The sequence below is a fragment of the Dendrobates tinctorius genome, unplaced genomic scaffold (assembly GCF_039654945.1).
Source record: "Dendrobates tinctorius isolate UK_male_01 unplaced genomic scaffold, ASM3965494v1 ptg000056l, whole genome shotgun sequence".
NCBI lineage: Eukaryota > Metazoa > Chordata > Amphibia > Anura > Dendrobatidae > Dendrobates > Dendrobates tinctorius.
The window spans coordinates 6,225,573-6,240,278 of NW_027361724.1; the positions used below are offsets into that span (position 1 = coordinate 6,225,573).

At 40.2% G+C, this 14,706-nt stretch overlaps 1 protein-coding gene across 1 annotated transcript in view; it reads right to left on the reverse strand.

The window, feature by feature from the left end:
• Positions 1-14,706, reverse strand: part of TTN (titin) — a 295,687-nt gene that overhangs the window by 13,035 nt on the left and 267,946 nt on the right. The window contains exons 332-350 of the mRNA XM_073577613.1: positions 12,893-14,659; positions 12,506-12,799; positions 11,430-11,717; positions 10,971-11,270; positions 8,802-10,868; positions 8,402-8,704; positions 7,943-8,248; positions 7,530-7,820; positions 7,146-7,445; positions 6,755-7,060; positions 6,188-6,493; positions 5,818-6,099; positions 5,126-5,719; positions 4,745-5,032; positions 4,347-4,646; positions 2,625-2,927; positions 1,174-1,476; positions 511-1,095; positions 90-395 (exon numbers count right to left, since the gene is read on the reverse strand). Coding sequence (XP_073433714.1) covers positions 90-395; positions 511-1,095; positions 1,174-1,476; positions 2,625-2,927; positions 4,347-4,646; positions 4,745-5,032; positions 5,126-5,719; positions 5,818-6,099; positions 6,188-6,493; positions 6,755-7,060; positions 7,146-7,445; positions 7,530-7,820; positions 7,943-8,248; positions 8,402-8,704; positions 8,802-10,868; positions 10,971-11,270; positions 11,430-11,717; positions 12,506-12,799; positions 12,893-14,659 — 9,489 coding nt within the window. The remainder of the gene's footprint in view (positions 1-89; positions 396-510; positions 1,096-1,173; positions 1,477-2,624; positions 2,928-4,346; positions 4,647-4,744; positions 5,033-5,125; positions 5,720-5,817; positions 6,100-6,187; positions 6,494-6,754; positions 7,061-7,145; positions 7,446-7,529; positions 7,821-7,942; positions 8,249-8,401; positions 8,705-8,801; positions 10,869-10,970; positions 11,271-11,429; positions 11,718-12,505; positions 12,800-12,892; positions 14,660-14,706) is intronic.

Sequence of the window (14,706 nt, forward strand, 5' to 3'; positions counted from 1 at the left end):
AAAATACAAAAGATAATCATTACATTGTCAACACAACACATTTGTACTTATTACGCTATAACATGTTGTCAAGTAATTTAACCACTTACCAAATGGATCTTTACAAATAACTGAGTCAGATGCTGGGCTTGACTCGCTCAGTCCTATATCATTTTGAGCAACAATGCGGAACTGATATTCAGCATCTGGGACAAGTCCTGTGATGGTATACATAGTTGTAGTAATTTGGGTCTTATTATGTCTAACCCATTTATCTGTGGTTGTCTCTTTGCGGTCAATATAGTATCCTGTTACTCGAGAACCGCCATCATCTCTAGGTCGAGACCAAGATAGGCTGACACAGCTCTTTGTGATATCCATAATTTCTGGTGGGTTGCTTGGAGCTTCTGGTACATCTGCGATTTGATAATTGCATAGTTAACACATGCACACTATAATATTGTAATATAACTATTATCAACATATTTTACAACTTCTATATTTTCAGCAATGGGGACGATTAATACTTACTCAGTTGTGTCTTTGGTACAGCAGGTTCTTCTGATTTTAGTGGACGACTTATACCAAACTGATTTTCACATGAAACACGGAAATGATATTCAACATTTTCTTTGAGTCCTTTAACAACTAAAGATGTTGCTTTCACACGTGAATCAACTGTATACCAAGCAGTCTTTGGTACTTCTCGTCTTTCAACAATATAGCCAAGAATATCTGAGCCACCATCGTCAGCAGGTTCTCTCCAACTTACTCTCACAGAGCGTGACTGGATGTCATCATATTCCAGAGGACCTTCTGGAGTATCTGGACTTCCAATAACTTTGACCTTAATGTAAACAGCCTTTTTGCCACATTTATTCTCAAGGAACAAGTCATATGTTCCTGAGTCCTCTCTTACAGCATCTTTGATGACAAGTTCAGTGTGTGTCTCAGAAGTTGCGATCATTGCTCGGTTGCTTACATCCCGACCTTCCTTGGTCCATTTACATACTGGGATGGGTTTACCTTTTATTGGTATAGTTATTCTTATTGCACTACCTTGTCTTATAACAAGGCCTTCTTGGTATTTTTCATCCAATTCATAATCAGGATATGCTGTAAAACAAAAATGATTAATTATGCAAACCATTTACAAATATCTGATTTCATATTCTTGTTTTCTCAATGTCTTACCAAGCATTTCCGTGATCTTAACTGTTCCTGGGACATCTGCTGGCTCTCCAGGTCCTCCAGCATTGCATGCCATAACACGGAACCTGTACTCTGCTCCTTGTGGTAAGTGAGTAAGGGTATATTCACAGATTTTAGTTGGTGTTGTGTTGCATTTAGTCCATTCATATTGATCAACCTTTTGCATTTCAATTAAGTAACCAGTGACTTTAGAGCCTCCCTCCTCTTCAGGTGGACTCCATGCCAATGAAACAGATGTTCTTGTTGTATCAGTAACTCTTGGATTCTGAGGCTTCTCAGGAGGAGCTGTAAATCACAGTTTAAAATATGTCAGTATATGATTAATCTATTATGACATATGATTGTTGTGACATCATGTTTATTCTTAACTATGCCAGACTTAATATTCAGTAGACCTAGGGACATGAGCTATTGTTCATATGAGTCTGATTGGTGACTCGTGTTGAAAGTTGAATTGATATTTGTTGAGTGGTTGATGACTACCTGTATCAGTCCTTGCAGCTTACTGTTCTGCTATCCTTGAGGGAGAAACACGCAGGATAGTTGAACAATTGATGTTTGTTAATTTGGTGAATGCCTGTTTACTACCTATTTTATCAGTCCATGCATCTTGTTGTTCTGCAAACATTGAAGGATAAAATACACAGGTTAATTGAACAGTGGGTCCCCAAACCTGTGGAAAATGCCTGAATAAGTGTTGTGAACTACAAAAGGGAGATATGCCTCTGTTTCCAGAGACTCCAGAGGACAGCAGCCATAGCACCATAGCTCTAACCGAATCAGAGGAAAGCAGATTTGATCCACTGCCCATCACTGAACCCATGGAGACATTTGGAGACCCCAGGTTGGGGCAATTGGGTCGCCTGGCCACACACCTTAATGAACCCTGTCAGCTTGCTAAGCTGGGCGCTACCTTCTCTCTGTGGGTGTCCACCAAAAACAGGTTCCCACTGGTTGGGGTAGTTGGCCCTGAAGTTGCAGATGTTCTAACTTCTGGCAAGCCAGCGGAAGGGGCAGACTGTCATTTGCACCATGTTGCTGGGACTATACTGTATGTTATTGACTGTTGGCGATCCAATAAAGTATTGGCACACTGTGTTACCCTTACCCTGTGCTGTCTGAGTAATATCCATCCCGACCTATACAGAGAAGGAGTACGAGTGTTCAGTGAGATGAGCCCTGGTCCATGGGGTCTTTCTAAAGACAGCCAGGCCAGTGGACGACAGCACCCACTGACCCTCATGTCTCCACAATTGAGGATGTCCTGCTTGAAATCCTCCTCTACTAGGCAGGGTGGAGTTCTACCCCAAAGATTTTCTCTTGCTCTGGAGGTCTATGCATAACCTTGTATTCACAAATCATATACAAACACTTATTTCTAATGAATTAACTACAAATCAAATTTAAAAAAAGTATATTTTTGCTTAATATACCTATTGGATCCATGGCAACTGCAGGTTTGGAGGATCGGCTTGGTTTTCCAATGCCTCTTGCATTTATAGCTGTAATACGATGTTCATATTCCAAGCCTTCAATAAGTCCAGTAGACCGGTAGCGTGTCATTGTCACAGGCACTTTATTGGCACGAACCCATCGATCAGCTCTGACTTCTTTACGTTCTACAATATAACCAATGACCTGTGATCCACCATCTTCATCTGGAGGGTTCCAAGTTAGGGTCATACCATCACGTGACACGTCAAACACCTGTGGAGTCTCTGGTGGTCCGGGATAACCTGAAATAAGATAACAGATACCAATAGTCATTTGGCAATTGGGGATATGGCTAAAATTAATTTGTGTCACTAGAAGAATTACTTATCTGCTTGTTTAGTGCATCTTTATTAATTAACTAGCTGAAGAGCCCGGCGCTGCCCGGGCATAGGTACTAACTGTGGTTAGTTATAACAAATTATAATTATCCTCCATCCCATAGTCCCATGCCCATATACCCATCATACATATCCACCATCCCATAGGCCCGTGCCCATATACCCATCATACATATCCTCCATCCCATAGTCCCGTGCCCATATACCCATCATACATATTCTTCATCCCATAGTCCCATGCCCATATACCCATCATACATATTCTTCATCCCATAGTCCCATGCCCATATACCCATCATACATATTCGCCATCCCATAGTCGAGTGCCCATATACCCATCACACATCCTTCATCTCATAGTCCCATGCCCATATACCCATCATACATATCCTCCATCCCATAATCCCTTGCCCATATACACATCATACATATCCGCCATTCCATAGTCCCATGCCCATATACCCATCATACATATCCTCCATCCCATAGTCCCGTGCCCATATACCCATCATACATATCCACCATCCCATAGTCCCATGCCCATATACCCATCATACATATTCGCCATCCCATAGTCCCATGCCCATATACCCATCATACATATTCTTCATCCCATAGTCCCATGCCCATATACCCATCATACATATTCGCCATCCCATAGTCGAGTGCCCATATACCCATCATACATATCCTCCATCTCATAGTCCCATGCCCATATACCCATCATACATATCCTCCATCCCATAATCCCTTGCCCATATACACATCATACATATCCGCCATCCCATAGTCCCATGCCCATATACCCATCATACATATCCTCCATCCCATAGTCCCGTGCCCATATACCCATCATACATATCCACCATCCCATAGTCCCATGCCCATATACCCATCATACATATTCGCCATCCCATAGTCCCATGCCCATATACCCATCATACATATTCGCCATCCCATAGTCGAGTGCCCATATACCCATCATACATATCCTCCATTTCATAGTCCCATGCCCATATACCCATCATACATATCCTCCATCCCATAGTTCCGTGCCCATATACCCATCATACATATCCACCATCCCATAGTCCCGTGCCCATATACCCATCATACATATCCGCCATCCCATAGTCCTGTGCCCATATACACATCATACATATCCTCCATCCCATAGTCCCGTGCCCATATACCCATCATACATATCCTCCATCACATAGTCTAGTGCCCATATTAGATTGACAGGTTTTAATCTTAAACAGTAATCCAAGAAAATAAATTATCATCTCTAGTGCATGTACAGGATGTATAGCTTGTACTTACTTATTCTGCTCTTGCATTCCACAACTTCAGATTGTAAATAGGAACCAATACCAAAGCGATTTGTAGCTGCCACTCTGAATACATATTCAGTGCCTTCAATGAGTCTTGTGAATTTGTACATTGTTCTTGTGACAGACTCAGAAACCGGTAACCATCCAGGACGGTGAGCATCCCGTTGTTCCACAACATAGCCGCTAATTGTAGCACCGCCGTCCATCACTGGTGGTTCCCATGAAATTGTTACTGATGTGGCATCAATTTCATCAATAGAAATTGGTCCAATAGGTGGTCCAGGTTTGTCTGTTGCCAAGGAAAAAACAAAAATATGGTAATTATTTCCTCAAAATAATATTGTTTTTTTTTTCTTTTTGAATAAAAATTGAAAGTACAACACTTACCAAGAATTATAACTTTAATTACTTCAGAGACTGTTCCAGTTGTATTTTTAACTTCAAGCGTATAATCTCCAGTATCATTGATAGTAGTCTCGCGAATGGTTAGTTTGGCTACTTTGTTTACAGTTTCAATTTTAACACGATCAACCTCCTTTATCCTGGTTCCTGCAAAGAACCATGTTGCTGCTGGAGGAGGACGGCCATGAATGGGTAATGCAAGTTCGATTGGTCTGCCACATGGTACATGTATAGTCTTCTGAGGTATTCCAGCTAGATCAATGGAAGGCAGTACTACAAAGAGATACATGAAAAGTCACAAAACTTGCACAAGATCATAAATAAAAGTAGAAGCTATGAATGTACATGTGGAATTATAGTTTTTACCTTTCTGGTCTTGAACCATCACTGCAGTTACAATCTCCTGTGGTTCAGAGACACCTTTTTGGTTTTGTGCTTTGACTCTGAACAGATATTGTTCACCTTCATTAAGCGATGTAACAACGTAATCAAGTACTGTTGGTTTCAGAGTTGCAACTTTCATCCATTTATCTGTTCCAGCTCTGCAAGCTTCAATAACGTAGCCGGTTAGTCTGCTACCGCCATCGTGGAGAGGTTTCTCCCATACCAGTGATACTGTAGATTTAGTAACATCTGCAATCTCCAGTTTTTGTGGCACCATTGGAACTTCAGAAACTAATACTGCATCAGATGTTTCACAGGCTTCACCAATGCCATAAATGTTCTCTGGCAAAACTCTAAAGTAGTACATCAAACCTTCAGTCAAGCCTGAAACTCTGTAAATTGTCTTGTTGCATTTTGTGGTTACTGTCTTGAAGGCTCTCATGGCGGCTTCACGTCTTTCAATGATGTAGTTATTAACTGGGGCTCCGCCATCCAGTTTTGGCACATCCCAAGTGATTGTGACAGACTCTCTGGAGACTTCTTTTACCTTTACTGAGGCACAAGGGCCTGGAGAATCTGAAAGAAGCATGATGCATTGATAAGCATATATGTTATTAATTGTGCATCCAATTACAAATAAATTACTTTGCGATGGCACAGGCTCTGTGTCTTACCATAAACTTTGACTACAACTGTTGCCGATTTCTTTCCAGATTGATTTACAGCTTCGATAATGTATTTTCCAGCATCATATCTGTTCACCTTCTCAATTACAAGTAAGGTATAGCTGTCAGTAATGTCAATTATAGCTCGGCTTGCAAGATCAACACCTTCTTTTCTCCATGAGATTGTTGGAGATGGTCTTCCAAACACAGATACCATAAGACGTAAAGAGCCACCGGCTCTGACAGTAACAATCTTTTTAAGGTCATCTGCAAGCTCCAAGTCAGGGATTTCTGAAGAGAAAACACTTGCAATTAATACATAGTACCAAATATGCATGAAATATTCAGAAAGATTGAATTCTTTCTTTCTATACATTACCTATTCTCTCAACTGGCTCAATTTCAGCGGTTGATTCACTAAATTCACTTGAGCCATTAGTATTTGTAGCTGCAACTCTGAAGCGATACTTATGGCTTGTCTTTAAACCTGTGATTGTAAATTCAGGGTTTCTCAGGACGGCAGTAGTGTGTGGCCTGTACCATTGGTCGCTACCTTCTTCTTGCATCTCAAGAACGTAACCTAAAATGTCAGAGCCTCCATCATACAAAGGCTTAGACCATGCCAAGCTGATACTCTGTTTAGTGGTGTCCACAACTCTTGGAACAGATGGGGCAGCTGGGGTGTCTAGAAGAATAGAAAAACAAGCATTTTTAACAGCATTGCACAAATTTGCAAGTGTTGTATCTCATATCTTGAAGTTTTCATAGTAACTTCTAATGACTTCTAAACAACTATTCAATTTCTTCATAAGGTACTTGTTTCCAGACACAATACTTTAAATATCTAATTTACTCTTTTATTTTATATCCATTATTATTATATATACTCTGATAAATGCCCTACTATTTTATTTCAATGGTTTTATAACATCTCTTTAAAACTTACAGGTAGGATCTCTGCACTGGACGTATGGAGATGATTCACTGGGCTCACTATTTCCTGCTGCATTAACCGCACTAACACGGAATTGGTATTCACTTCCTTCTAATAAGCCAGTGATCTTCAAGCGTGTGTCATAAATGGTGTAATCTCTGTTCACTCTTGTCCATCTCACACTCTTCTTCTCTCTTTTGTCTACAATGTAAGTACTGATTTCGCTACCGCCATCTGATTCTGGTTTCAGCCATTGAATAATAACATGGTCCTTGCTGACTCCAACAACTTCAGGTGCACCCGGTGGTGATGGAATAGCTGTAATAATATGAAATATTAGATATTTTGCAAAACAAATATCTTCACTTTCCGATAATTAATGAAATTGGAATATTGTACTTACTGAATGAATTTCTTGCAACAACAGGTTCGGACTCAACTGGGAGACCTGGTCCATATTTGTTAACTGCCCTTATACGGAATATATATTCATTGTTCTTTATCATCCTTGTCGCACTGCATGAAAGAGTCTGGCACTCAGGTTCAACAATCGCCCAGTTAAGACGGCTGGTTTCACGACGTTCAATAATATAGTGAGTGATTTGAGCACCTCCATCTTCTTGTGGTGGACTCCATGAAAGGGTACATTTCTCTTCAGTAACTCTACTGATGTTAATTTTGCCTGCGCAAGGACCTGGAGAGTCTAAAAAATAAAATAACAATATTTGATTATTACTCAACTCTTCCTATAAATTGTGATCTTGTTCAATGGTATGAGCTGACTTACCAAGTACTTTAACGAGCACAGAAACAGATTTTGTGCCACTTGCATTCTTAACTGTCAAAGTATATTTTCCAGTATCACTTCTGTCACAGAACTTGACAACTGCCAGGGCGCGTTTGCTTGTATACTGTAAAGAGATCTTTTCGCAGAGTTCCAGTTCTTTGTCTCCCTTTAACCAGAAGACTTTGGGTTCGGGTTTACCACCAATAGATGCGTCAAGTACAAGATCAGAACCAGCTCTTATGGTAACAACATCTCCTTGTAGCTTACTATCAAGTTCGGCTTTGGGAGGTGCTAAGGGAAAAAAAAATAATGAAAATTGTTTTAATGACCAAGGTAATTTTGAAATATGTTGCTTTTTCCCATTTTACTATATTTTATTATTGGATAATTTAGAAAGGAAATAAAATACTCACAATATTCATCATTGCAAGTAACAGCACCAGTGGGCTTTGATGCAGCACTTATTACACCGGAGGCATTCTTAGCCAGTACACGGAAGTCATAAACTTCCCCTTCACTAAGAGCCGTAACATTGAAGAAGTTTTCTGAAACCGTAGTGTAGTTACATTTCAGCCAGCGTCCGTCTCCAGTTTCGTTGAATGGTTTGCGTTCTACTATGTAACCCACAATCTTGCTACCTCCATCGTAAAGAGGAGCTGACCAGCTCAGTGCAACTGAAGATCTGGTAACATCTGTTACCTCTGGTCTTCCTGGTGGATCTTTAAACAGAAACAAGTATGCAATGTTAGAATTGAAAGGAAATTTTATTTTGCATGAATAAATTCCATCAATATAGTAATATAGCAGATCAGCTAAATATATATTATGAAGAAGTTAAAAGTATATGAAAAGGCTGATTTTAATTCACTCACCGACGGGATTTTGAGCCATTACAGGTCTTGAAGCTTCACTGGCCTTGCTGATGCCGGCAGCATTCAAAGCATATACTCTGAACTGATACTCCAGACCTTCCACCAATCCTATTACTTTGTAATTACAGTCAAAACATGGGATCTTGTTATCCTTCACCCATAGGATGGTGTTACGTTCTTTCCTTTCAACCCAGTATCCGCTAACTTTGCTTCCACCATCGTGATATGGTTCCTCCCACCGGATTCCCATGGCATTAGCAGAAACAGAATACACTTCTGGTCTTGTTGGTGGGCTTGGTGGTACTAATTAAAAGAAATTCAAGAATATTGTGTTATATTACTGTGCACACTTTTACTATGCTACATGAAGATAAGTGTCAAATCAAAAATGTTAGCTTACCGAAAGGATGTTCAGCAACAATAGGTGTAGATTCAAGAGGCTTGCTGACACCAAACCTGTTTTCCGCACTGATGCGGAAGGTATATTCCATGTATTTGGTAAGGTGGGTAACTTTGATCTGTGTACGTTTTACACTGGAGTTAACAAGCTGCCAGGATGTGGTACCAGATTCACGTTTCTCAACTATATAGTTTGTGATGTCTGTTCCACCATTATCTTCAGGTTCAGCCCAAGTCAATACACATGATTCAGCAGACACAGAGGACACTTCAATAGGTCCGGTGACAGAACCTGGTCTTCCAATCACTATTACTGTCACAGTGAATGTTTTCACACCAGCAGTATTTTCAAGGGTCAGGTAGTATCTTCCAGAGTCACCTCTCATACTGTCCTTGACAGTCAGAGTTGTTCTGTCTTTTGTTGTCTTAATGGCTACTCTGTCAGTTTCTTTAAGTCTCATTTCTTCCAATTTCCAGGTAACCTTTGGTACTGGACGGCCACTGAATGGTATGTCAATTGTGAAATTGCTGCCGGCTTTGCAAGTAATAAGTTGCCTGGTGATGCCACTCAAATCAGCAGTTGGCTCAATTTGAGGTTCTTTAATAATCACAGATGAAAATGCTTCTCTTGGTTCACTGTATCCTGCATCATTCTTGGCACGAACACGGAACTCATATTCAGTATTTTCTATGAGATTGTCAACTATCAGCGTTAAAAGTTTTGTTTGACCAGCCTCGATCCAGTGATCTGATCCCTTCTGTTTCATTTCAATGAGGTAGGAGGATATACGGCTTCCGCCATCATGCTCGGGTTTTAGCCAAGCTAATGTTACAGATGACTTGCTTGTATCTATGATGTCTAATCTCTTTGGTGGTGCTGGCTCTTCTGTAGCGACAATGGGCTCTGGTGTTTCAAAAGCCTCCCCTAGACCATATTCATTTTCTGCTGCAATGCGGAAGTAGTATGGTTGACCTTCTAGAAGCTCTGTAACCTTAATTATCTGCCTAGAGCACTTTTCACTGACTACTTGCCAGCTGCGACGGCTTGCTTCACGTCTTTGCACTACATAGTGGTGAATACGTGCACCTCCATCATTAAGAGGAGCATCCCATAGCAAAGTAATAGATCCCCTTGTCACATCCTTGAATGTAATTGGGCCTGGTGGTCCAGGGGAGTCTAACACCTTCACAGTAAATGTGATAGACTTGGTGCCACTGTTGTTTTCTACGGTGAAAGTGTACTTGCCGGCATCATATCTGTTACAGTCTTCCACTGTCAGGGTGCTGAATGAGTCTGTAGTATGAATATCAGCTCTCACACTGAGGTCAGAATCAGACTTTGTCCAGATAGCAGTTGGTGTAGGTCTACCCTTGAAAGCAATGAAGAGACGAATGCTCGCCCCAGCTCTTACAATGTGTGTCTGCTTAAAGTTAGCATCAATATCGATTTCTGGAGATGTTAGCCTGTCAGTAGCTTGTACTGTAGCAGGAACTTCACAGCTGTCTCCTTTTCCTGCTCCATTCACTGCAGAAACCCTGAACTTGTAGTTTTCACCAGTTTCAAGATCCACGACAGTAAATTTGGTGGCTACTACGGCTTCTGTGTTAACTTTGTGCCATTCACCAAGATCAGCTTTGCACATTTCAATAATATATCCAATAATTTCCATACCACCGTCAAATGCTGGCTTTGTCCATTCCAGGCTTACTGATGTTCTAGTAGTGTCACTGACTTTCACAATGCTAGGAGCGCTTGGTGGATTTACGGGCTCTTTGCATTTAATCAGTCTGGATATTCCACTTGGTTCTCCAAGTCCTGCATTATTTTCAGCAATTACACGGAACTCGTATTCATTTCCTTCAACCAGGCCAGTTACTCTGTATCTGATCTCAGTGATGGGTTTCTTGCTGGATACTTTAACCCATCTTAAGCTCTTCTTTTCTCTTCTTTCTAAGATATATTGCTTTATTTCATTTCCACCATCAGATTTTGGTCTTGTCCATGTTACTGTAATGCTGTCTCCAGTCACATGAGTGGCATCTGGTACCCCAGGTGCATCTGGAACAGCTATGAAACAAGTTTGAAAGTATTAATAATGCATTACTTCTGTTAAAATCTATATACATTCACTTTACATTTAATTATCTCTTCAGTAGAATTCTGACTTACTGTATTGTATCTGTGCAATGACAGGATCTGAGTCAAGAGCTTTTCCAACGCCGAACTTATTGGCTGCTGAGATACGGAACTGATATTCATTTCCCTTGATTAATTTAGTAACTGTGTGTGAGCAGGCTTCACACTGGTCTGTAACCAAGGCCCAAGACAATCTGCTGGTCTCACGTTTTTCAATGACATAATTTGTTATGACAGCGCAACCGTCATTGGCAGGGGGTTCCCAATACAAGGTCACCTTTTCACCACTTATGTTGCTGAATCTTATAGGTCCACCAACAGGTCCGGGTGTATCTGGTCAAAAAATAACAGTTAATTAAAAATAGGTTTCTGTGAATATTAGTAGACCTCATTATATGTAATTTGGACTTTTAGGCTTATGAAACATTCGCACATAACATGAAGGATATGAGGGTGTTGTTAATGATTATAGTCTGTGAAATTCACACATACCTTGCACCCGTATTGTCATTTCGGCTCTCTTGGTGCCTGATGAGTTCTTGGCTTCGACAGCATACACACCACGATGGTCACGTGTAGCATCTCTTACGAAAATAGTGCTATATCCAATACCAGTGCTTGTTTCTATTGCAAGCCTCTTTTCAATCTCTTTTCCGTCTTTCAGCCAAATAACCTGAGGCACAGGACGTCCTTTGATCAAAGCTTTAACTTTGATGCTTTCTCCAGCCTTAACAGTGAGGCCTTCAAAGTGCTCTGGTCCAAATTCAATGCTAGGAGCAACTATAGGAAAATATATATTTTAAATTAATATTGAATTATGGGGAAAGTTAATTTACAGGATAAATTATCAGGAATACCAAGGACTATAATGAAATGCATAGTATACAGTATTTGTTGATTTTTTTTTCCTCTATATTTTTAAAGATAAGCAATATAGATGTTTTACCACTATAATGGAGGTGCATATTATGTTCTTCTAGTGCAAACTACTGAATAAAGTTAATCTAATGTGTAGTAAATTTTACTGTAAAGTACAAAATAAAATGTAGTTTACTAACTAATAATACATTTAATACATTAAGTTGAATAATAAAATGTGCTAAATACTAAGAGGTCCAATTAATCAAGACTAGCATATTGCATGCTCACGCTACGCTAGTCTTGCTGGAGTACAAGGTACCAAATTCATTAAGAGATGCTTGCCACTTAATGAAATTGGTGCCTCATCTGAGTGGAGTGTGCCTCTCTCTGCTGTGCCAGAAATGCTACCAAAATGCCAGCACATTTGATAAATATAATGGGCAGGCATGGTCATGGCCCGATCCCACGTCTCCCAAGCTTCAACCATTTTGGCAGAATCTATTCAAACTGGCGTGAAGAAGCCAAAATTTGCAAAATCTTTGTGTCACTCCCCACTGTGCAAACATTTTTGCAATTTTTCAAAGCTCTTATGCTATACTTTTGGAGTAAATGTTTTAATGAATCGGCCCCTAAATGTGCAGCTACTGGCCTTCTATCTTTTTGCTATTAAGATATAATAAGTGCTAAATAATTTAAATAATGCTTACTGCTTTCATCTCTTGTCATGATGTAGCCAGAAGATTGTGAAGGTGGGCTAATTGTTCCAACAGCATTTCTTGCAATTATTCTAAATTCAAACCGGTCTCCTGGGCTCAGTCCAGTCACTGTATATTGACATTCAGAAACATCTGTAAAGTTGCATCTGAGCCAACGCTCATTTCCTTGACGTTTTTCAATGCTGTAGGCCACAATCTTACTGCCACCATCACGCAATGGTGGGATCCATTTCAGTGTAACCGTTTCTCTTGTGACATCAATATAGTCAGGTGTTCCAGGGGGATCTGCAAATAAATATTAATAATTAAGGTAAATTAAATTAATCCAAAAAAGATGTATATAACTAAGTAATTATGCTTGTGTTTTGTTGTACTTACCAACAGGAGACACGGCCAGAGTACATTTGCTTGGTTCACTTACTGGGCTAAGGCCAGCAGAATTTTCTGCGAAGACACGGAACTGGTAGTCAAGACCCTCAATTAGCCCGGTGATTCTATATTCCCGATTGGATATTGGTGAAGAGTTAACTTTTTGCCATAAAATGCTGTTTCTTTCTTTCTTTTCCACATGGAAACCAGTAATTTCAGAGCCGCCATCGTAAATTGGTGCATCCCAGGTAATGGACATTCCATCACTTGTAACATTGTACACAACTGGTTTTCCTGGTGGTCCTGGTGGCCTAAACTGATGCTTAGCAATGACATCAACAGAGTTAAGAGGTGGGCTCACACCATATCTGTTTTCAGCACGCACCCTAAACTGGTATTCTGTTCCCTTCACAAGATTTACAACCTTAAATGTTGTCCTGGCAACACTGGAGCAAACCATCTTCCAGTTAGTTTGAGAAGTCTCACGTTTCTCTATGCTGTATGATGTAATTTCTCCTCCTCCGTCGTCATCTGGAATATCCCATGACATTATGATGCTGTCAGCTTTAATTTCATCATATCTAATAGGTCCTTTTGGCTTAGATGGAGGGCCAAGTGTAATCACTGTGATCACATAGGATTTGCGAATAACACCATTATCAAGAATCAAAGTGTACTTGCCACCATTTTCTTTCTTGACATTTTTGATATTAAGGCTTAGTTTGGCTTCAGTTTTCTTAAATCTTACATGTTCACTTTCTTTTAGAGGAATATTGTCCTTTAACCAAGATATAGTTGGTCTTGGCTTACCCTTGTATGGCAACTCAATGTGTACATTGTGCCCAATGCGAACTGTGATTTGTCCTCCAAGTATTTCAGAGATATCTGCTTCAGGTGGAATAATGTAGTCTTTAACAGTAATAGGCCCAATAACAACTCCATCACTTAATCCCTTCTCGTTTTTAGCTGAAACTCTGAATTCAAGAACTGAAAGTTCTTTTAGTTTGGAGACTTCAAACTCACAAGTTTTGCTGACTCCTGCATGTGACCATTCCTTCTCATCTTTCAGTTTGCTTTCCAATATATATTCACTGACAATGCTACCACCATCGTAATCGGGTTTGCTCCAAGTAAGAGTGACAGATGTTTTAGTGGAATCTTTCATTGTAAGATCTCTTATTGGTCCAGGGATTTCAGATGCTTTCACAGGCTCAATTGTGCTGCATGGCTCTCCCAAGCCATTCTCATTTTCTGCAATAACTCTGAAGAAGTAAGATGTTTTCTCAGACAAGCTAGTTATTTTGAAGGATGTGTGAGAACATTTGGTTGTGACAGCAGCCCATGCTCTCTTGGTGGCATCTCTCTTTTCAATAACATAGTTGGTGACTTCAGCTCCACCATTGATAAGAGGAGGCTCCCATACGAGTGTAACGGTACCACGAGAAACATTTTTTATTTGGAGCTTCTGGCACTCAGATGGGGTATCAAGCACTTTAACTGTCACAAATGTTGATTTTGGCTGGCCGACACCATTTTCAATGGTTAAAACATATTTTCCAGTGTCATTGCGTGTAACTTGAGATATGTCAACCAGTGTTGATGATTCGGTATTCTGAATGTTATATCTTGGGTCATTGCTGAGGTTTTTATCTCCTTTTCTCCATGTTACACTTGGAGCAGGTCGTCCTTTGAAGGGAATCATTAACTGAACATCTTCACCTGCCTTTGCAACAATGGATGTTCTGAGGGCAACGTCCAAGTCAATCTCTGGTTCCTCTGTAAAGGTCAAAAACAAATAAAATAAGAAGTGCATACAATTTGTG